General features: G+C 41.1%; 1 protein-coding gene across 1 annotated transcript in view; it reads right to left on the reverse strand.

The window, feature by feature from the left end:
• Nucleotides 1-3059: 3059 nt before the first annotated feature.
• The window catches only part of EML4 (EMAP like 4), a 109728-nt gene continuing 91078 nt past the window's right edge, over nt 3060-21709 (reverse strand). Inside the window, exons 19-24 of the mRNA XM_009896594.2 lie at nt 21344-21432; nt 19514-19611; nt 14510-14597; nt 13169-13267; nt 6321-6451; nt 3060-5862 (exon numbers count right to left, since the gene is read on the reverse strand). Coding sequence (XP_009894896.1) covers nt 5398-5862; nt 6321-6451; nt 13169-13267; nt 14510-14597; nt 19514-19611; nt 21344-21432 — 970 coding nt within the window. The 3' untranslated portion in view covers nt 3060-5397. The remainder of the gene's footprint in view (nt 5863-6320; nt 6452-13168; nt 13268-14509; nt 14598-19513; nt 19612-21343; nt 21433-21709) is intronic.

Raw genomic sequence — 21709 nt, forward strand, 5'->3', positions numbered from 1 at the left:
AATACCTTTAACCAATGGCAAATGATGTGGCTAGAATTATGCCCAAACTTGGGAGAAGCACAAGCATCCCATGAGGTGGGCACATGATCTTGTTTACCCCGGAGAAGGGAGGTTGTGTTGTTTACCCTGTCTTGGTGATGCCTGGCCCTTTGTTTCCTCAACTCTGGGCTGAGTACCCACTCCAGAAAGGAGGTGGAAGGGGGAATTGGACCAAAAAATGTTGGGACAAGTTTTGGCAATATTTGGAGCATAATTCTGGGCATAGGCTCCCTTCAGCAATTTTAAGTGACCTTTGAAGGGGCTTTTAATTTACCTGAAAATGCCCTGCATTTGTGAAACGTGGCTTAGGTGACTTTATGGCATCCACCTGGACAGGAGGAGACAGTTCAGTTTGCACAGGGTACCAGCAGTCCAACCTAGGAAACCACCCTTCCACCAGTACACCTCCTCTCCCAGCCCTCTTAAGTCTTCTTGCCTCGCCATTCTGCTGCAAATGGTAAACCTTCTTAATCTGCTGCAGTGTGAACTCATTCACGATTCTCTTTCAAAGAAGCCACACAGGCCCTGAGCAGCACGTGTGTATGCACACAAAGATGCACCATGAACATAAAACACATTGAAGTGTGTACACTGCCCAGCCTTCTAAATTGTATAATCTTAATGCAGGCAGCTTTCTTTCTCAGTTGATTAAAATATTAGTACATAAAACATCAGCCAGAACTAAAGATTAAGCAATAGACTTGGACTAGTTGAGGAGGAAAGCAAACAAGCAGCACAAATATAATGCAAGCAAATCTACCTCATGTAACATTAACCCTTTCATTGCCAGGAACCAAGATTTTATTGGCAGGAGGTGGTGGAAAGGAGAATTGTTGTTTGTGTCAGCCAAGCTTAAATTTCACAGGGATACTGTATTTTTATCCTGATTCAACTGAAATACCACAGTGGACTGAAGGAAACGTAAGGAAGTGCAACACATCCTATGGGATGAAAATTCAACGTATTGTTCAATCAGTATAACAATCAACATTTTATTTTTAGAGACAAAGCCAGCATTTATGTATTCTAAGAATGACCAGAAGTGAGAGGCTGGAACGTGACATGCATCCTATGAAAAAACTAGTACTTGTTAAAACAGAACAGAACAGAATAGACCATGTTGGAACAGACCTTCAAGATCATTCTGTCCAACCTATTATCCAACACCACCTAATCAACTAAACCGTGGCACCAAGCACCCCATCAAGTCTCCTCCTGAACACCTCCAGTGATGGTGACTCCACCACCTCCCCGGGCAGCACATTCCAATGGGCAATCACTCTCTCTGTGTAGAATTTCTTCCTAACATCTAGTCTGAACCTCCTCTGGTGCAACTTGAGACTGTGTCCTCTTGTTCTGGTGCTGGTTGCCTGGGAGAAGAGACCAACCCCCACATGGCTACAACCTCCCTTTAGGTAGTTGTAGAGAGCAAGGTGGTCTCCCCTGAGCCTCCTCTTCTCCAGGCTAAGCAACCCCAGCTCCCTCAGCCTCTCCTCACAGGGCTTGTGCTCCAAACCCCTCCCCAGCTTTGTTGCACTTCTCTGGACACGTTCCAGCAATGAGAATTGCATAAACATCAAACCTAAGAAATACTTGGCTCATACAGCCCCTGCCTCTTCATTACCTATCCTGGAACTTCTGTGGTGTAAAAAATGCCTTCAAATGGAAACGTGTAGTCATATCCCTAAATCAGCCCTTTAAAGGTGAAACTCAAGCAATGTCACTTTGCAGGGCATGTGCCCAAAACGGACACATACTGTACAAATCTGTAAACTTGGCATTTTGTAACATTCAAGTATTTTACTATGCAATTGAAGTGAAGGTTTTAATGCAGATTTTTAATTTAAATTTTAGATCATGAAAGATGGGATGCTGTTAATAGTTTCATGCCTTCAGGGAAATACCCACCCTGAACTTCAGCTCCACGTGACAAATACCATTGTAGCAGCTACCTACCGACATCAGATGCTGCTGTCTGAAGTAAGAGTGGGAACTTGGAACCTGTCCTATCTCCACCATGAGTGAAGTTCACAGTCTGGCTTACCTGCTCTTCAGGAAGGTTCCTGCCTTCCTGAACATCCCAGAAGAGGTAGTAGCAAAATGCTTCAGCTGAATTTAGAGAGAAAGGGAACAGAGCCTAGAAAAGCACAGCACTGCAAAACTTACCTCGGGGCAGAGTGGTTCATGATGTTGAATCACAGAATCACAGACTCACAGAATCAACCAGGTTGGAAAAGACCTGAGAGATCATCAAGTCCAACCTGTTAAGATGTGCTGTATGTCTGTGGCTCAGGTAGGAACAGCAGCATTCTCCCGACAATTTGTCAGAAGAGTTAAGTTTCCAGTCCCATTCCAGGGATGGCAATTGTGCCTTTTTGTTTGCTTTTTCTTTAAGGGAGGATAAACATGAGGTATTTGCCTATCTTGCGGGTTTCTTTTTTCTCCACCCCACCCTTCCCTGTTTGTGAAGGACAGAAACCAGCTGCACAAAATGAAGATGATTCAAAGCCTTTTAAAAGACTAGGAGTCTTTCACAAGGAATATTAAGCACATTGTGACCTTCTGAATCTGCAACTGAACAGAGACTACCAGGAATGTGGAAACATCAGGGTATTTAGCACATTATATCCAAAATTACCTTGTGCTTTTCACATAACTTCCAGGAGAAAAAGCTTCAGGCAGAACTCTGGAAGAGTTCTTCACATCAGGGCAAATAGCCATTTGTAATCCCCCGTGGCCTATCAGTTAGCTACAGCAGGATAATGCCAGTAGCCTATTAATAAAAACAGAAAAGGGAACTGTCATAAAACTTTTGAAAAGTAAACAGATCAGTGTTTAGGGTGCCAGCATCATTCGTGGCGCTGAATTAACTTATTTTTAGGCAGACTGGGAGGTATCCAAAAAGCACAAGTTAAAAAGGTTCTTCCAGAATAACACTGAGACATCGCAACTGTGACCACAGTATTTTCTTTATATACAGAAGGAACCAGGATAGGAAGTCACTCTGATACATTGTTTTGATTATTTTATTTTTAATCTTCAAAATTTTCTGCCTTGAGACAGGAATGCATGATAGATAGAAATGGCTCAAATATCTTCACATGAAACACTCTTAATCATAATTCATTCACAAGTATTTCTCTAAAACATCTACAGTTACATAACCCCACCCATTTCCATCCATTATCACAGATTTAATTATTTGTTAAACAGTAGTTGCCAGCAATTGAAAGCTGTAAGGCTTTTTGCATATTAGTAGAGTCTTCTGAACTACAAACACAAGAATATCACAACTGTAAGTCTCACTTTAAATGGCAACCCCAGGTGACAGAGGTTCCAAGAAGAAATGTGTTGCTTATGTGGAATTCATAAAAATGTCAGAGAGAGCTCTGTGCCTCAGGTACCTCTAAAATCCTTTCTCCTTACTATGTTTGTTTTCTAAATGTACAGCATATTCCTGACTTGGAACCAAGAACTTTGATGAGTCGACCTTCAACTTCCATTGTTGCCATTTGGCAAGTTTACAAGTCAGGCATACTTAGAGCTCTCCAGTAAAACTCAATGTACAGAGCACAGTTTAAACAGATGGGTTGCTCGGAATCCATTTTTCCTTCCATCTGAAGGGAACTACTTTGAGGTTTTCTGGAACTGTTGTAAACAAGAGGATATTTTTTCATACGTATGTGTGTGTATATATATATTTATATATTTTATATATAAATGTTCTAAGTATCCTTTGGGAGTCCATTTTTAAAAATCTTTCCAAATGATGACTAAATACCTGATCTGTAGCATTTCTCCTGAGAAGACACTAGTAAGGGAATGACAGTTTTGATGCACTTTGGAATGGCACAATCACGTAAACGCTTGCACAATTAAGACTCATGAACTCATCCAAAGATTCTAAACATGATATTCTAACTAAGAACTAAAATACCAGCACAAGTTAAAAAAAAAAAGAAAATTCTATGTAATCAAAACATAAACAAGTACATAAGAAATGGATATCTGCCAGTAAATCTGTATCTTTTAAAAGTAGGACACGTATACACTTAAGACAAAAGAAAAGGTAGCTATCTGACACACTTGGTAAAAAAAGTACTTTCCAGATGCATAACAAATGCCAACACATCCCGAAACTGGCCAGGTAGAGCCACGTGAGAACTGCATGGCTGAAAGCAACCTGGGGAGGGGTGGAGTGGAAACAAAATTCACAAAAACGATAGATCAGCAAGTCTAGGAAGAAAAATAAAATAAAATCACATCGTCATCTAAATTACTGTATGCTTACATCACAACTGCCAACGGAGCCAGCAGGGAAACTAGAAAAATAAACATTAAAAAAGCCCATAAAAAGTAGAGAATGCAGTTTAATGATTCTTAGAGTTACCTCTAAAAATTCAGAAGAAAAAAAAATGATTAACTTAATACACTAATCCTAAGCACCAATTTAATAATTTAAGTTAACTATATTTATATTTCTCCTACTAGGGATGGAGCGAGTTCTGCTTGAAGGCTTAACTTTGGAGCCCATCTGATTTCTGTGTTCTTGCCACACTTCCTCTGCTGGTCACATCAAGTTTCAACCTCTCTAGGCAAGCGATTCTTTGAAGAGACAATTAAGTCCTATAGTTTAAATCAACTTTCAGGCCATGAAAAGTGAAACATGCCAGTATTTGTTTAGTCTGTTTTTAAGCAGTCTGTGAAAACAGAACAGCTGACACTGCTTCTTGACAGGATTTGCCTTAGAACTAGCAGCACCCAGGGCAGACCAACTGCGAACACATCCAGACTCCACTAGGAATTAGTAGTGTTAGAAAATTGCATATGTGTTAGGTCAAGAAGGCATCACCATACATGTGGCGCTGTTACATGCTTTTCCTCTATTTTTCTCATTAAGAAAAAATAAAGAAAAACAGCCCTACATAGAGTATTTTTTGGTTGTTTCTGTTTTGTTTGTCTTTGTACCTGGAAAAAGCAGCACAGTACTCCCTAGCTGGAACAGCTCATTGCTTCCCATCAGCTTAACTCATTTCGAAAAGCACTTTCACATGGTTAAGATGGTCTACTTCAGCTAATTCTCAGAACTAACCTTTTTTTCCAGTATGTATTTCATGCCATTTCATGACAGCAATTTCAGAACTGAAACAGATCTATGGTAATGTCCACTACTAACTGTGACCAGATCTTGACACAGACCCTTGGGATGGTTCCACACATTGAACTGAAGCTCAGACTAAAAATCTCACTGAAACTCAAATCTGGAGTGGTCATGAATCTCAGCTACTTTTACCTATTTGAACCCTCACCCTGTAATGAAAGCACGCACACCAACGGAAAATAACAGCCACCTGAGTGTTAAGACACTGGTGAGTTATCCTGCTGCTCTTCAGTGACCGTGGATTCGCTGTGCTCCTCACTTATCTCATTGGAGGGCTCATCATAGCCCAGCTCAGTGGGATCCAGGCTGCTCCCCTCGCTTTGCTCCTCACTTTGTTCTTCACTAGCCTCCACAGACTGCTCCAGGTTGCTCTCCAAAGAAACCAGAGAGCTACCAGTTACATTTTCATTTTGGTTCATTTCATTAAAAAGCTGTGGGAGAGGTGCAGGAGACTGTACAGCATTTTCACTGGCAGGGATGGGCACTTTGGCTGCACTGATGTCTACGACGATGTCGTTTTGTGGCAGAGTCACCTTCTCCACAAGTTTCCATTGAATAATACTCATGTCTTTCCCTCCAGTTGAAATCAAGTGACCATCTCTATGGGTGAAGCTGACATTTGTCACATGACTACTGTGAGCACTGTATTTGTGACTTGGAGCCTATTGAAAACAAGCAGAAAGATTTATTGTGTGCTTGAGCACATGATAGCAAAATCTAAAACTATTACTACTTTTGCATAACCCTTCAAGACAGCTCTTTATTATCTGAAGAACAAAGAATTGTATTTATACTAGTTTCCCCCATGATACATCCTCTCTTCTTAAGACTTGCAACTCAAGGAAGATCTAGATCTGCCCTGGGCTAAACACCAAAGCCAAAACCCAAAAAGCATCAAGCCTCTGCTCCAGAACTCAAGGTTAATTATTGCCACTTTACTTGTAGGTTTTATATGAACTTCATGGGGAAACCCATGCTTTTTTCTCTTAGCACCATCTGCAGATATAAATGAGCTATTTGGCTGCCAGGTTCCAAAATAACTGAGCCGGAAGCAGGTGTCTGGCAAAACCAGCTTCACGTAGTGCAAACAAGCATATAGACTAGACTGATCTTGTCTTACCTTTGGCTTGGAACAGGGATACTGAAAGAGATGGACCTTACAAAAATCATCAGCAACTGCTATCACTTTTCGGTTATGGGATCTGACAAGGGCATTTATGTCTGTCCCATCCGATCCTTCGGGCCAAACTCCTAGGAGAAAGCAGAGCACGTGTTTAGTGATGGCAATTTTAGAAACAAGTTGAAAGACAACCCATAAAAATAAAAATCTATGAAGCTGTAAGAAAAGGCAAGCTTACAGAAGGTAAGATAGTAAACTAGAAAAGAGAATACACATTGTACTAAATGTCACTAATCTTTTGCTAGTCTAATGCTCTCCTCCTCCTCCTGCTGTTCTCCTAGAACCTCAGCCTTGGTCAGGATAACCTCTCAGGCTTACTATACATTTATTGTTCAAAACATCAGTCTTGTTTAAAGCTTATTTTAGGATTAGGTTTGCTGCTAAAACTGGCAATGCTTAATGTAACACTAATTCATGCACAAATCTTTTAAAACAAGAATGATGCTGAAGCATGGAACAAGCCTGATACAGCATGCAGTGATTTCTTTCATTATATTTTAAATCCTATTATTTGCATGATTTAAAGGAGACGATTGATGATACTTGCCACAGAAAGCCAGCGTATGTGAGAGTCACAGATGCAAGTGCTGTCAAGTGCTTAAGTATAATTCAATATGCTTCTAAGAGAAAAGAATGATACAGATACGTCTAGACAAAAGAATAACAACACTGCTTGGATGAAAAGCACTGAACAAATTGGGTGGAGGGAGACTCCAGTTTTAACAAAAAATAAAGACCCTAGAGATTCCTACAAAACTAATGATTCACATCTGCAAGATGTGCTGTCTGTTATTTCATACAGCACAAAATGCTGACTTAGAATTGTCTTATCTTTTTCAAACTCCCACTTTATCTCCTCTTGTTTTAAAACAAAATGGCAAATAGCCTTTAACTTGAAAGTTGGTGGGGTTTTTTCATTATCCTGTGGGTGGAGTAAGAACTTTATTTTCTCTAAAGAATTACAAAGGCAGCTCGCTAATCCTGTTACAATGCCAATAAACTACATTGTAGCTAATTCACTAAAGACAAAATGCTATGCAACATACTCAGGAGCATTTTAGTGCTCACACATCAAAGAAATGAATCTAAAAATATGTACTGTTTAAGAATTTTCAAATGACTGTGAATGAATTAACTTTCCCCTGCATTCCATATATACAATACTGTCACAACAGGCGGGAGTAATCATGAACTTGAAATCAGTTTCCTGATTCCAGCTACCACCTTAGGCAGACCCTGCCAAACAGCTGTGCTATTACCTCTTATTTTAAATTTCAGATTTAAAAGACTAATATTCAAGATTTCTCCTCTTACTAAATATTGTGTTCACAAGTTTAATTGTCAGCTCTAAAATTAAGACAACTCTTTGTCGTGAGATAGCAGCATTGGCTTTCAATGCATCAGGCAAACACGGAAGAAAGACCAAGTTTCACCAAGTTCTTAGCTCTTAATATTTGGAAAAATAACAAAAAATACTAAATAGAACTTTGTTACAGCAGCACTTAAATTTCATTAAATTCTGCTAGCCAGCAGTAAGCCTCTCAAAAGGTTGTGCTCAGATAAAAGTGTGGGAAATGTGCAGTAAATAGAGGGACTTCGAGTGCTGGGGGTACAGGGATGACACCGCTGAGCCAGCATAGTCATATCAACTGCCGAAGAGCAGCGATGCTGTTCTCATCTGAGCCACGCATTTCCTCTTGCTTTTGCTGAGAGTGCAATGCCTGAGCCTATGGACATGGAGCTAAAGTATTAAAGCACATACTCCAAAAGCCCACATCCCATAAACTGAACTCTCTCCTCAACATCAAAATGAGCATTCCCCAGGCTGTTTGGATCCTTGAGACATCTGACCATCAGGTCACAGCCAAACTTTTCCTTTGGGCTGCAAATATCTGCTAGGTTGGCTTAGCTGCACTGATTTAATGGGAAAATACTTGCCTTTGTCTGAAACTGAGACACAACTCTAAAATTCAGCAAAGGTTGTCAGACAATATAAAATTCAAGCATGATGATTCTTGGCTAGAAAGCTGTTATGATTGTAAGGAGGTTATTAATGTTTAACAGGGCAGAATGAGTAATAAAAATATTAATAACTTTGTTAATTTAAAAACCCACAGAAAATATTAATAACATCTATTTACTGGTTCAAAATATTCAGTTGTGGAACAGATGCCTCATCAGCAGGAACATGAAACAATTTAAACAATGGGAGCAAAAATCCAAAAACAACAAACAGCAATTTAAACTGTAAAGAAAGAAGAAAATATCGGAGGTTGCCCATAAGACCCTTAACAGATGCTTACAAAAATCAGATGTCACAATTGCTCACTGATCTTGGCACCCCGCGGCACGCGTGGGGATTTAAACAAAACCAAAACGGCATCAAGCACCTGAAAGCTGCAGGAACACAGTTTCACCTTCTGCTGGCTCCTGCAGCTTGTTGCTGTAGCACACACAGGGTTTATCTCCAGAGGCTCTGTAGCTGAAAGCTTTGTAGAAAAGAGGTTGCTGCTGAGGCTTGCAGGGCTTGTCGGCTTTGTAGCTTTGCCTGTTTGGAGAGGTTCTTCAGCTGCAATCTTCACAGCAGTGCTTGTTGCTTCTTCCAATAAAACAAAACTGTCCCAGGGACTCTCAGCTCCTCCTGGGGTTCATCTCTCAGCCCAGCAAGACATGTCTGTCTGCTCCTGGGCTTTACAATGCTTGCAGTAAGGGGTCTTGCAGTCTTGTCTGGGTAAACTGAAGCAAAGTCCTTCTACACTCGTGTACCTCATCTCCTTAGTTCATGAGTAAAGCACACCTCTGGGAAAGCAGAGATAGAGAGAGCTGCTCCCCTTATTTCGTCTGCTCTATCACCAAAGGTAGTGGTGAAAGTTCAGTTGCAACACAGTCTGCTACCTCCCATTTCTAGTAGATTTAAGTACTAAGCAAAAAAATGTAAATGAACCAGCTCCAGCTCCAAGGCTATTTCCTGACAAAGTATTTATATTGCTCCTGAAGAAACACATCACAATAGCATCAATTTTGCTTTTCACTTTCTCTAGTTTCCTGGATCTTCTGATACTCCATTATATAAAAGGCATGTGTGTGTTATGAATATGAATTATGATTTATTAATAAGGAAAATAGGATATTAAAATAGTAATTACTATTCATGAACATGAAAAATTGCCCCAAAAGTTATCAATAGGTTCAGTGTATGGCTGCAGTATATTTACAATGGATATGTAAAGTACATAGGCAATATTAACAATTTAAACAGTATCAAGCAAAGCAGGAAAACACTACAAGGAAAGACAATCTGTGGCTTATGCTCACCAAGGGGAGACTCGACAGTAACCTTCCCAAAATGGCAGCAACTAAAGATAGAACCTTTAAAAAGAGGCTTAATAGAAAATAACCAATTACTCACAATATTATTTCTCTGGAACTCTCTCTGGAGCTGCAATATAGTCCAAGTTACACAGAGCAAAGGGAACGCCACCTATGCAGAGGGGGTGTTGTTGCTGTACATTAGCCAGTAACAGCTTCTGGAGCACTTTAGGGCACTGGCTGCCGGCAGGCTTGTCTCACTGTCCCAATGGTCAGGCTGGCCATGGCATGATGGCAGGCGGCTCTTGAAGCTTCCCAGGGTTCTCAGGCTGTCCCAAGGTTTCCGGCTCTCAGCAGCAGCCTGTTTCTCTCAGGGCTTTGCTGCAAGGTCCGGGTTTGAAAAGTGGGCACTTAAACTAGAAGCGACTTAGCTCTGCAAGGGGTCTTGGCTCATCCAGGATTTGTCCTTTCTGCCTGGCAACACACGTTTGTCTGCTCCTGAGAAGTTTTTACTGGATCATGGTTATTTTCTATAAAGCCTGTGTAAAGGATTCTACCTGTCTTTAATTGCTGCCATTTTCACAAGGTTCCTGTTGAGTGTCCCCTTGGTGGACAAACGGCATACCAAGCCGCAGATTGTCTTTCCCAGTGTTATTTTCCTGTTTTGCTTAATGCCGTTTAAATTGTTAATACTGCTTACATATCTTTACATATCCACTGTAAATATACTACAGCTGTACTCCAAACCTATTGGTAAATTTTGGGGCAAAATTTCGTATTAATGAACAATAATTACTGTTTTTATTAATATAATATTTGCCTTAACAACAATTCATAATTCATATTCATAACAAATGGCCCAGCGAGTAGCAGGGTGTACAATCATGTACATTTTACAGAAATTGGGATATGTACCAACAGTCTCAGATTTGGACTGGGCAAAACAAAATTGCAAAAATCTGGAACACATTTTCCAGAAGCTAACCAAGAATGCTAGTAACTCCATCAGTGTACACACTGTGGTTATGGGAACCCACATGGTGCAGATGCCAGAGAAACTTAAAAATTATAATGAGTAGGTTTTTGTCTGGAAAGAGAATTAGCATGACAGAGGCACAGAACCTTGTGCTGCACCTTAAGTCGAATGCCTCCTTAAGAGGATTTGAGAAAGCAGAAAGCAATTCTGGTTCCTGACCCATGGGAAAGTGCATCCCCCATGCCGCTCAGACATGAACCATGCAGCCTGCCACCACAGCCAGCAAGCACCTCTGGAGAAACTGCTTCTCCTCACTCCTTGTCACTCATAAATGAGGGAAACCTGAGAAGGGACCCTGAACTACTAGCAGCCACCGAACCTGTTCTGCAAGCTATACCAGAAAACACTGCCCGCAGCACAAACTCATTCAGGTAAGGAAGCTCTAGGCTCCTCCAAGCAGCAAATTTCGTTATGAAAAGCAAGATCTGATTCAGCTTTGCTGGACATGGCACCAGACTGTCACAGAGTCAGCCCATCTTCATGTGGCACCAAGAAAATTACATCACAAAAAGTAGCTTTACCTTGTGCACCAGCATGCTGTTCACTGTATTTTCCTGTGCAGTGTGAGCAAAGCATACCCGGTGTGAATTTGGCAACGTGGCAGCCCACCCGCAGCAAGATAAGCCTCAGAAACCGACCTGGACTGCCTGTCCACCACAAATCCAGTCTACAGCCCGTGCAGCAAGAGGAAACAAAATTATCTGCCACAGATTTCAAACTGAAAGGACATTCTCCTGCAGTCACACCTTCACTCCTTCACACCACATGACTCCAGCCCACCAGCACTGCACTCACAAAATCTGGTTCCGGCTCAGGATGTTAAATGAGCTCATTCGCCATAAACCATGGAAAAGCCACGCTGTAAGTAAAGCCAGCGACAAGGCTACGCCTCACCACAGCACAGAGGAGTCAGGCAGCACTTGCAAGTGCATATGGTATTGTAGAAGTTTATGTGTAAGCTACTATACTTGTATAAGCCAAGGTAGCCCACAAGGTACCCCTCACTAAAAGGGCATTTATTGCCTGAGAACAACTTGGCCCACAGGCTGGGGTGTGGAACACCCTGGTGTTGGTGTGGGCCCAACACAAACCCACTTGGCCCTACCACCACATTGTGTTCACTATTATTTCAGTTGCAGTAACAAAGACAGTGAGGAAACGACTGCTGTGGACCAACTCCTTGTGAGCCCAGGCTTATGTACACAGAGCATCAGGGGGAAAACAGCTGTCCACTCTCAACTTTACCCACAAAAACCAGAGGTCTTTGCATCCACGGTTCTCAGGCTAATGAAAGTCTGTATTTTCATCAAACTAGCCATAAGCAACAATATTCAGCTCCACAAATGGTATGCTCCTGTTTATTTCTGCTACCTACCTCAAGTTCAGAACAACTCAAAAACACTTATGGAGTTTATAAACCAGTCAGCTTCCTTCCCTGACCTCTTTGTTTTCCCTGCTCTGCCCAGATCTTTATCACCCAGAAAGGAAATCAAGCCTACTTATAAAGCATCAAATGTCCTTCACCCAAACAATATGCCACATAAGTGTGGAATATTGTGCCTTAGCCCACACATCAACTGCAATCCTTTATGGCTACTTGCTCCTTAAGCACACAAGTCCTAAAATGTGCACAGTAGGTGACAGAACCGACAGAAAGCATTTAGACTTAACTGGTTTTCTTGTACCCTTCACATAAACTGATATTCAAAGTTGAACTGTAGTAGCTGTGACAAAAAGATTTAGGAATTTGGTGATTTACCTACTCCTGAGTTTCCATCAACATGAAGAACAGAGGCAAGCATCTAATCTCAACAGTGGAAGCAAGACATTCAGCATTTGCTCACACCACTTGGTTCTACAACACTAAGAGGTTGAACCACACTTTCCAAGGCCTTCCAGACAGGCTTCTCACAATCAACAGAGCTGTTCTTCAGCAAAAGCAATTCGGACAGCTTGGCCACAGTCTTGAACTGCACTACTAAAAATAATTTCTGTCTCTGTAGACTTTTGTGTACATTTATAAAAAAACCTAAAGGTAAAGAATTTGATGAATCTTTGAAGCAGTTTTACTCTGTAGAAGCAGTGTATATTACTCACCTTTGACTCAAAGTGCTGTCATGATTTTTAAGTCATGAACTGTAACCCATACTCATAGTCTTGTACTTATCTCAAAGCAAGCTAAGCAAAGGAAAACTTGTATGTGCCATCAGCTTTTTGCTTCAGTGGCTCTAAAACTGATAGTCTAGAAAGGCAGCAGAAAAATCAAATCCCAAACTTCAAGACTAAATAGGAATCAATTGTACTTTGTGCAGCATCCAGTGCTCTGTATCATGGAGAAATATTGCAGTCTCTTTCATCTGTCATCTCAGTGTATCTCTAATGACAAAAGAAATCACGAAAGCACAGTGCAAACAGCTTAGAAAGCAAATAAAATGATGCTTACCAAACACCTGGAAGCCTAGCACACAAGTGTATGTTGTCCAATCTATATCCTTACAGTCAGAACGATTCCTGATTAGCTTACAGCCACTTGGAATGTCCCCTGTAAAAATAGTGCATGATGAGTTCTGCCCCATAAAATTGTACTGACACATGTACTCCCTTGAAGGTGCTAAGATACTAAATAAATGTATCTTAAAACCAATGTGGACTCACATCAGCAAATAGAGACCAATACCTTTATCAAATTCCAGGTACTTGAAACTTTGCTTAATATTTAAGTGTCACATTCACTTCTCATTTCCCTCTTCAGACCAGCATACATCAAAAACACTTCCCTGCACCTTCAGTTCCTGCTACCAAGTCTGCAAAATGCTTTAGTAGAATCTCTAACAGAAGAATTTCTCCTTCCTACAAGCTCCACTGATGTGCTAAAATCCAACCAATCATACAGGAAGCTCTGTTTTTAAAACAGTGAGCAACTACTGCCAGAGGAGCCTTAGACTGTTTTTCAACTTCTGACTAGGAAAGGAGATATCATCCATCTTTCAATACATCAGTCTAGTGCTAATGGCTTATAGCCTTTTGCTTCCCTATATAGGCAAGTACTTGCACTAATACTTCTTTTTGGTAGACTGAGATACTGCACTATCCAAATGTGAAACCTAAGTTGTGACAGACACAAAAAGCACATTAAGGTGACAGATATTTAAACTGCTGTCTCTTCTTGCCTGTACAGCAACAGAACTTCAATTCTTTTGCACCTATTTAAAGCCAGAGAATGACAAGAATACAAAAAACCAATTTAAAACTAGACCAATATGCACTGTGCAATATAAAATTCTGGCATAATTTATATTAAATTCATATTTTCACATATTAAAGACAAACATAAAAACTTTATTACCTCTCACTCATTAAGTTTTCTTAGTTTTCAACACCATCAGCCAAAAAAAGGTTTCAAAACCATAAACCCCAGAACAGTGGCAGAGACTCAGGGATTTTATTCCCTCAAAATAACTGGTATTGTTGACACTAATTAGATAACTGTATATATTATTTTCAATCTACAGAACTTGGGGCCAACATCAAAATATAGTGCCACTTGGTCTGTAAATTCTACACTGTTAAACTGATTTATGGCCTTGTAAAGAAGTAAGCTATATTTGGCATTGCAATTAGGTAATACACAGCTCTGAATAACATCAAGACATCAGGTTACACAAGTTCAAATTGGTTCCTTTGTCAGTAAGCATTTTGTACAGCCCTGTTCAAGCATACTCTTCTAAATATTCTGACAGCTAATACATAGTTCTGCTTTCAGTGTATTTAATTTCATACTTACAGTATAATATTTCATAGTCTCCTGAGTTTGACATTATATACTTGTTGTCTGGGGACCAGTCAAGGTGTGTAATATAGCTGGAATGTCCCTGGAGAAGAATGCAGTAAAACCAATGTCAAACACTTATTTCAGTTCGAACAAGAGCAGAAGTTGCACCAGCAGATGGAACCGCTAACAGAAGAAGAGCACCTACCACCCACCACAGGTCTGCTGCAATTCGCTTGTGCTCCTTTAAAGGCTTGCTAGCCACAGTGCCACTCTTGTTAACAGCTAAACAAACACAGGCTGGGCATCTTGCCTCTCCCACTGCACAGCAGATTCTTCACTTGTAAACTGTGTCACTCTTGGACTCCAGAATGATTTACTCCTAGAAGTTACATTGCTAAAATACGGATGAACTCACATCTCTCCTTGAATTTAAAAATCATGCATTGCTATCGAGAAAGGCAAGTAACTTGCAGAGGATCATTTTTAGATCCCATCAGAAAAGGGACACATAAGACTCTATTTCTCTATTCAAAATAATTTCCATTAAATGCATGCACATTCGAATAACCTTTGCCCATCTTAAAAACTTAGGCTATCCTGGTTAACAACCACCATGTAAAAAAGATCCAGGATTTGGGTTACAATACTTCCACAAGCTTTTTGAAAGTTTCTGCTGTGCACCTTAGTGCCAGCTCTGAAAGAAACACCCTCTGTAGGCACATAGATTCAAACATAGGATCCAGTTGGAAAGGACCCTCAAGGGTCACCTTGTCCAACACCCTGCGTGAGGAGGGTTTAGGTTAGGAATAGCCTAAATACAGCTGGTCAGAATAACTTTCTGGTGCATGAACTTTTTTGTTGGTAGTAACAGTAATAATAATAATAATACATCTATGAGAGGTTCCAGAGAAGCCACACATGTATAAAGTAGAACTACATTATTTGTCTGTAGAGGAAAAGACAAGAAATTAACAAAACTGATATCCATGTCACTCTCTTCTTCTACCCTCCCATTTCTTCTTAGTGTTCCTTTCCCCCTTTAAGACCATCCTTTTTCTCCTTCCTAGTTTTTTTGACAGGCAACAAAATGCCATTTTTTTGACTGATATATGCCAATTCATCCATCTCTCTCAGTGGGCATTATAAGAATGATATCCTTCGGCCCACAGTAAGGTCTCCTGACCCAGCTTGCACCCACCATGCCAGGGCCATGCTGGAGCAGTCTGATGCACCACCCACCGCACCAATGTCCTCACAGAGAACTTTAAAAGATGCCAATTGCTTCCAGAATTTCATGTAGAAACAAATCTGTGGCTGTCTCCCTGTCCCCAGGTCATGTGTAAGAGCCCACAAAACATTTTAGGAGAAAAGCTAGCCTTTACGATTTATTTACTTATGAAGTAAGTGGAGGGACTGTATTGACATAACTGCTTTGCAGTCACGGGTAGGATATGAGATACATAGATGTGTAAACTTGGTATTTTGAAGGAAAAAAAAAAACAACAAAAAACAAACAAAACCCCCCCACAACTGGCTAGGATTTTTTCTCCCCTCCTTATTTTCTAAGTCTTAAAATTTGCAAGTGAACTCCAACATGGAAAAGAATTGGTCAGTCATTTACTAAATCCTGCCAGACATTTGGCAGCTGTTAAAATTCCTGGGGGTGGTGGAAGAGGAACAAAGCAATTGGCCAGGGGGCTCCATGCTGCAAAATCCCTTCAGGCAAGTGATTACTGAACAATGAACTGGAACATAACGTTGCCCTAATATTTTCAATAGGACGACCCCATTTTCTATTAAAATCTTTCTTTGGTAGTTGGCCATTGATAAAGCAGTATTTTACTCTTTTGTGTACCTTTATATACAATGAACATAATTACTCATATTATCATTGGCTAATAAAGCTATCTGACTGAATAGAAACCTTCTCCTTCATTGGCTATGTTTATCTGTTTCAGGCTTAAGTGGTGAAAGGGTCAAAATGCCCATAGCCTGTAGGATGGGTACACTAATTATATCTAGTCCAGTGTTTCAAATGCTTCAGCATGACTGCCCATGCGGCTTTCGCCCCACAGCCCTCTTGATAAATGCAAAGCACTTGCTCCTTCTTTGCTAACAGGTCTCTCTGATGTAAGGCAAACAGAGACACCACAAGTCGCACTGAGCTGCTGACATGCTGGAAGTTCCTATCATAGCCATACCTCCACATTGCTGTCTGCATAGCTGGAGCCCTCAAACAGCTGCACTAGTGAAAATGGTTGTTTCAGCTCATCTGAAATTCCTTTTGACCATAACCAACACCCTCCCTCATCGTGAAAACATGCTTACAGGGTCAGAGACTTGCCTCTCCAACAGCAGCAGAAAGCCTGGTTGTGACTGAAAAAGGATTTAAATGTAACAGTGGGCATGCAGCCCTCACGCACAAGCTAATGCTGGTTCAGAAGATAAACTCCTTCTGAAAGCATTCAAATAATGTATGCAAGTTAGAAGAAACAATTAGAAGTTGACTACCAGGAGGATTGAGTCATGTTACATAGCCCATGAGGCTACCGAATGACAGCCCGCCAGAAGGAAGCTGTGCCAGCACCCGAGCACCGGCCAGGAAAGCGCTCCGGTCCTGAGCATGCCTGGGTGTCTCCCTGCTTAGCATCAAGCTGGTACTGAGCTGCCAGCCTCTGGCAGGCAGCAAGGGGAGGCACGGGGCATGTGAAACTGGATCGGCAGCCTCGCAGCATGCTCCCGTCAGTGAACATGTCACTGCCTTCTGCACAGGCTGGAAGGGTCAGGGTTGCTCAGCCTGGACAGAAACCAGGTTGCTAATTTTGGCTTCTACACACAGTCACTTGGACTGAAAAAAATGGTTAACAGGAATCTGCTTTGAACTCTTAATGATTCTGCTGAAGTATAACAATGCTCTTTTCTCCCATTTCCATTTTTACAAACCCCTTTCCTGCCAAGGCAGAAGGACAGACAGACATACAGACGCTGGTTTAAATTACAATATACTCTCTCCTGATACGTAATACACACAATACACTGAAATAAACAATCTCATACATCTTCAGAGAGCTCACAGAGTCTTTGAAGTGCATAGCAAGCTAAATACTATGTATGTTAAGATTAGCCAAGTTATAGTTAAAAAAATAAGTGATGGGATAAAATGGTGTACTGCAGTGCAGCTATCTGCTGCCATCTCCACTAGCCCCATCAGCCCCCAAGTCTGAACTCAGTCCTTTACCCACTGCCTGAACTACCTGGGAAGGCTGCACATTTATTTCTTGTTTCATGATGCTTGTTCTACTGGCTAACTCTACCACCACCCTGGCTGGGGACTGCAGGACTTCCTGGCTCACCCTGCACCATAACCCTGCCATTAAAAGAGTGCCCAGCACACCCACCAGTCTTCTCTCCCTGTTGTATCCCATCCCAATGCAGAGCCCTTCCTGCCAGCCTGCAAGGATGGAGCAAATCCATTTCTGCTGACTGCCCTGGATGACCCATGCTCCTAGTACAGCTGGACCCCAGCTGCACTGGATCCCCATTTGTTAGTGGTGAGGAGAGTCCTCAGCCACATGATGGATAGATATCTCTAAGATACCCTACATGGCAGTAAAGGACTGCACATGCTTGTCCCTTTTCCCTAACAGTTTCCACTGTGACTCCTGCATCAGAAGTTGCAGACAAAAAAAAAACCAATAAAAAAAAAAATTAAGAAAAAAACCAACACAGCAAATCTCTCACAAATTAGCCTTATGGTTCCCTTACTTCTCATTTTCAAATTAAGCAAGCAGCTTGAGAAGTTCTATTGTTTTTGAAATTAAGAAATTCATCTGGTGACAATTTGTGGTGGTTTAGGCTGGGTGCTGGCCTGGATGCCACTGCACAGGCCACACCTGGGAGGTCCCAAAAGGGTCCAACCCAGTGGGTGGTCACAGGAAGCCAGGTATTTCACCCATAATTCCTTGCTCCCCTATAAAACATCTGCGTGGGGGTCACCTCACCCTCTTTCGTCCCCTGCTGCTGCCTAGGTAAAATGGCGTGAGCCGCCTCCCTTGGGCCTGGTCAGGCCCAAGGCTGGGTTGCGGGGGGGGAAGAAAGAGCCCTGGGGGGGTTTTGGGTGTACCCCAAGGTGGGGATGCGACATTCTTGGGTATGTTTTGGGATATCTCTCTCTGTCACGGTGCTTGTGGTTTGCTGTAAAACTTTCATTGTCTTTCCATTTCAACTTTCCACCATTTTTGCAACCTGTTTTGTCTGAATCTTTCTTTGCCTGTGGTGGAAGAATTGGTCTCCCAACCCACTACTCAATTATATGAAAAGTATTTAGAACAGGAGATGCATTCCTTAAATTAAAAATGTCACATTTCAAACATGAACCTATTATTAGGATATCACTTGCAAGTCCCATTAATGTTCAGCTGTTCTTTCTATAAATACTCCCACTAACATAAAGAGATAGCTGAACTTAAAAACAGGATGTTAGGTAACGCTTGAGAAAGAAAAAGTATGTCTTTCTAACCCCGGGGTAACTTTGTGTAAGGGCTAATATAACCTCTACTAATTATGTTACATGCAGATTTATTTAATTTGGATAAGAAAATAATTGCTAAAATATCCACCAATTCCAAATTTTGCAGTAGCAATTACAGCTGAAAACAGTGCATATTGGCAACCTCCAGAACTATGCATCCTCCCCCATCAAATGCTACGCTGCTCAAAAGAGCACCTTATTGATAGGGAGAAAATATCCTCAAACAAGTGCAAGAGTTTCCAGAGTTTCAGCACATAGGTAAATTGCCCATTTCAAAGAAGTTGTCTGAGAAATTAGTGATATTTGATGCGGAAGTATTCACCTAATACTAACAGTTGCAGCATCTGTCAACCTGAGGTTTACAAGCAATCCAAATTACAAATGGAAAAGCATTGATCCAGAGAAAGTTCCACTGCTTAGTATTTTACTGTATGTGTAACATCAACATGCAAGAAAATGCTGACTATATTTGCTCCAAAACTTACAGTGCATTTGCCGTATCTGCTATACTTCCTTCCATTTTCTGTTACTACATAGAGGTAAATAAAGTTGTCATGGGATCCAACTGCAAGTAAAGTGCCATCTGCAACACAAAATATTTGAGAATTAATTAAACAGGTTTATCATTAAGACCACAGTGTCACTGAAACTACCACTACCAATTGTGCTTAAGGATACATAACTGTCCATGTTGCTTTTCAGTCAGCACCTCTTTACTTTGTGGGGATGTTTTTCAGTCAAGCTATTTCACTTCTGTTTTTTTAAAGTAAGTGTCCAATGAACAGGGTATAAATCCTCAAACTGCACCAGATTTCTTGACATTGTCAACAGCAGGTAAGCTTGAGTTTTCTGCATCACAAAAAATGCAGAACACTATTTACTCTACAGTTAACTTAGCTTTGGCAACAGGAATCGCATGTAAATCTTCTTGTGGCCAAGAAGACCAATGGTATCCTGGGGTGCATGAAGAACAGTGTGTCTAGCAGATTGAGGAAGGTTCTCCTTCCCCTCTACTCTGCCCTAGTGAGGCCCCACCTGGAAGACTGAATCCAGTTCTGGGCTCCCCAGTTCAAGAGGGACAGGGATCTGCTTGAGAGAGTCCAGGGCAGGGCTACAAGTATGATTAAGGGACTGAAGCACATGCCTTATGAAGAAAGGCTGACACACCTGGGACTACTCAGTCTGGAGAGGAGAAGACTGAGAGGGGAATCTAATAAATATATATATATACATGAGGGCTTGGTGTCAAGATAGGACAAGGGGTAATAAATGTAAACTACAGCACAGGAAGTTCCACCTCAATGTGAGAAAGAACTTATTTACTGTGAGTGTCACAGAGCACTGGAACAGGCTCCCCAGAGAGCTTGTGGAGTCTCCTCCTCTGCAGACTTTCAAGACCAGTCTGGATGCATTCCTGTGTCACCTGCACTAGATTATATGGTCCTGCTCTGGCAGGGTGGTTGGACTTGAAGATCGCCAGAGGTTCCTTCCAACACCTAACATCCCATGAGCCTGTAAATCAGCACTAAATGTCTAAAGAAGTGAAGCATTCAAATATAAGCAGTTCTAACCTGTGGGCATTATAAGACTCCACAAGCTCTCTGGGGAGCCTGTTCCAGTGCTCTGTGACACTCACAGTAAATAAGTTCTCCGTCCATGGACAAGAGTTGCTTTAAACCATGACCAAATGCCTCTAGTGGCAATGAATATCACTGCTTATAAATAAACTACTACATTTGGCAGGTGTGGTGGCAGCAGAGGAATATTTTGTCCACTGACACAGGACATTATCCAAAGACAAACAAGAAACAAATTTATGAGAGTGTTCTTCCATTTGGTTTTAAGAGTGATGGTGATATGTCATGCTCTATCTCAAGAAGAGACTCAATACTGGATTGGACTCCATGTAAACCCATGGCAAATATTTCAACATCTCTGAGTTTCAGACAAATCTAAACTTCATTTTATCATTTTAATGAAAATTAACCAATAATTATTAACTGAAATACCAAGCTTTTTACAGACGTTCCTAGTGTCAGCTATTTAGTTAAGAACTTCATTCAGGTTCAATATGAAAGAAAGATTGGGAAAAGCGAACTGTAAGGTTTGCAATTAAAAATCCACATGACTTAGCATCTCCAAGGTTTACAAAGAAATCTGTAAGCAAGTATTCAGTTATGTATCAAGGATCTTAAATTATTCTTTTCAAAACTCTTTCAAAGCCCTTTTCAGTGACTGGGGAGCAGTTTAACACCATTTAATGGAACAGACATCTCATTTATCAGCAATTATTCTGAATGCTCAAGTCTGCATACCTACTGAGTAGCGCATCACGGAGAGCTGTTCATTACCATCAGTGTGTATTGAAACCAGATCCCTTGTTTCTGCATCCAAAACAAACCATCTAAAGAGAGGAGGAGAATTCCAATGAGTATCACTTCCACTGAGTGAAAAAGCAAGCAAAAGAGCAATAATCACTGCCTGCCTTCATCTTTGGATGCTAGCCCTCAAGGGCAGCACAGCAAACATCTGCTTTTAATGGAATGCTTTTCTGGCTCATGAAGCAATACAAGTTTCAGTGAATAATATATAAGAGATCCTAAATACAGCCCAGTATTTCCCTCCACCCTTGAACACTATAGCAATCACCAAAATGTCTACTGGATCATAAACATGCCATA

This window comes from Dryobates pubescens, chromosome 2 (assembly GCF_014839835.1).
Source record: "Dryobates pubescens isolate bDryPub1 chromosome 2, bDryPub1.pri, whole genome shotgun sequence".
Classification (NCBI taxonomy): domain Eukaryota; kingdom Metazoa; phylum Chordata; class Aves; order Piciformes; family Picidae; genus Dryobates; species Dryobates pubescens.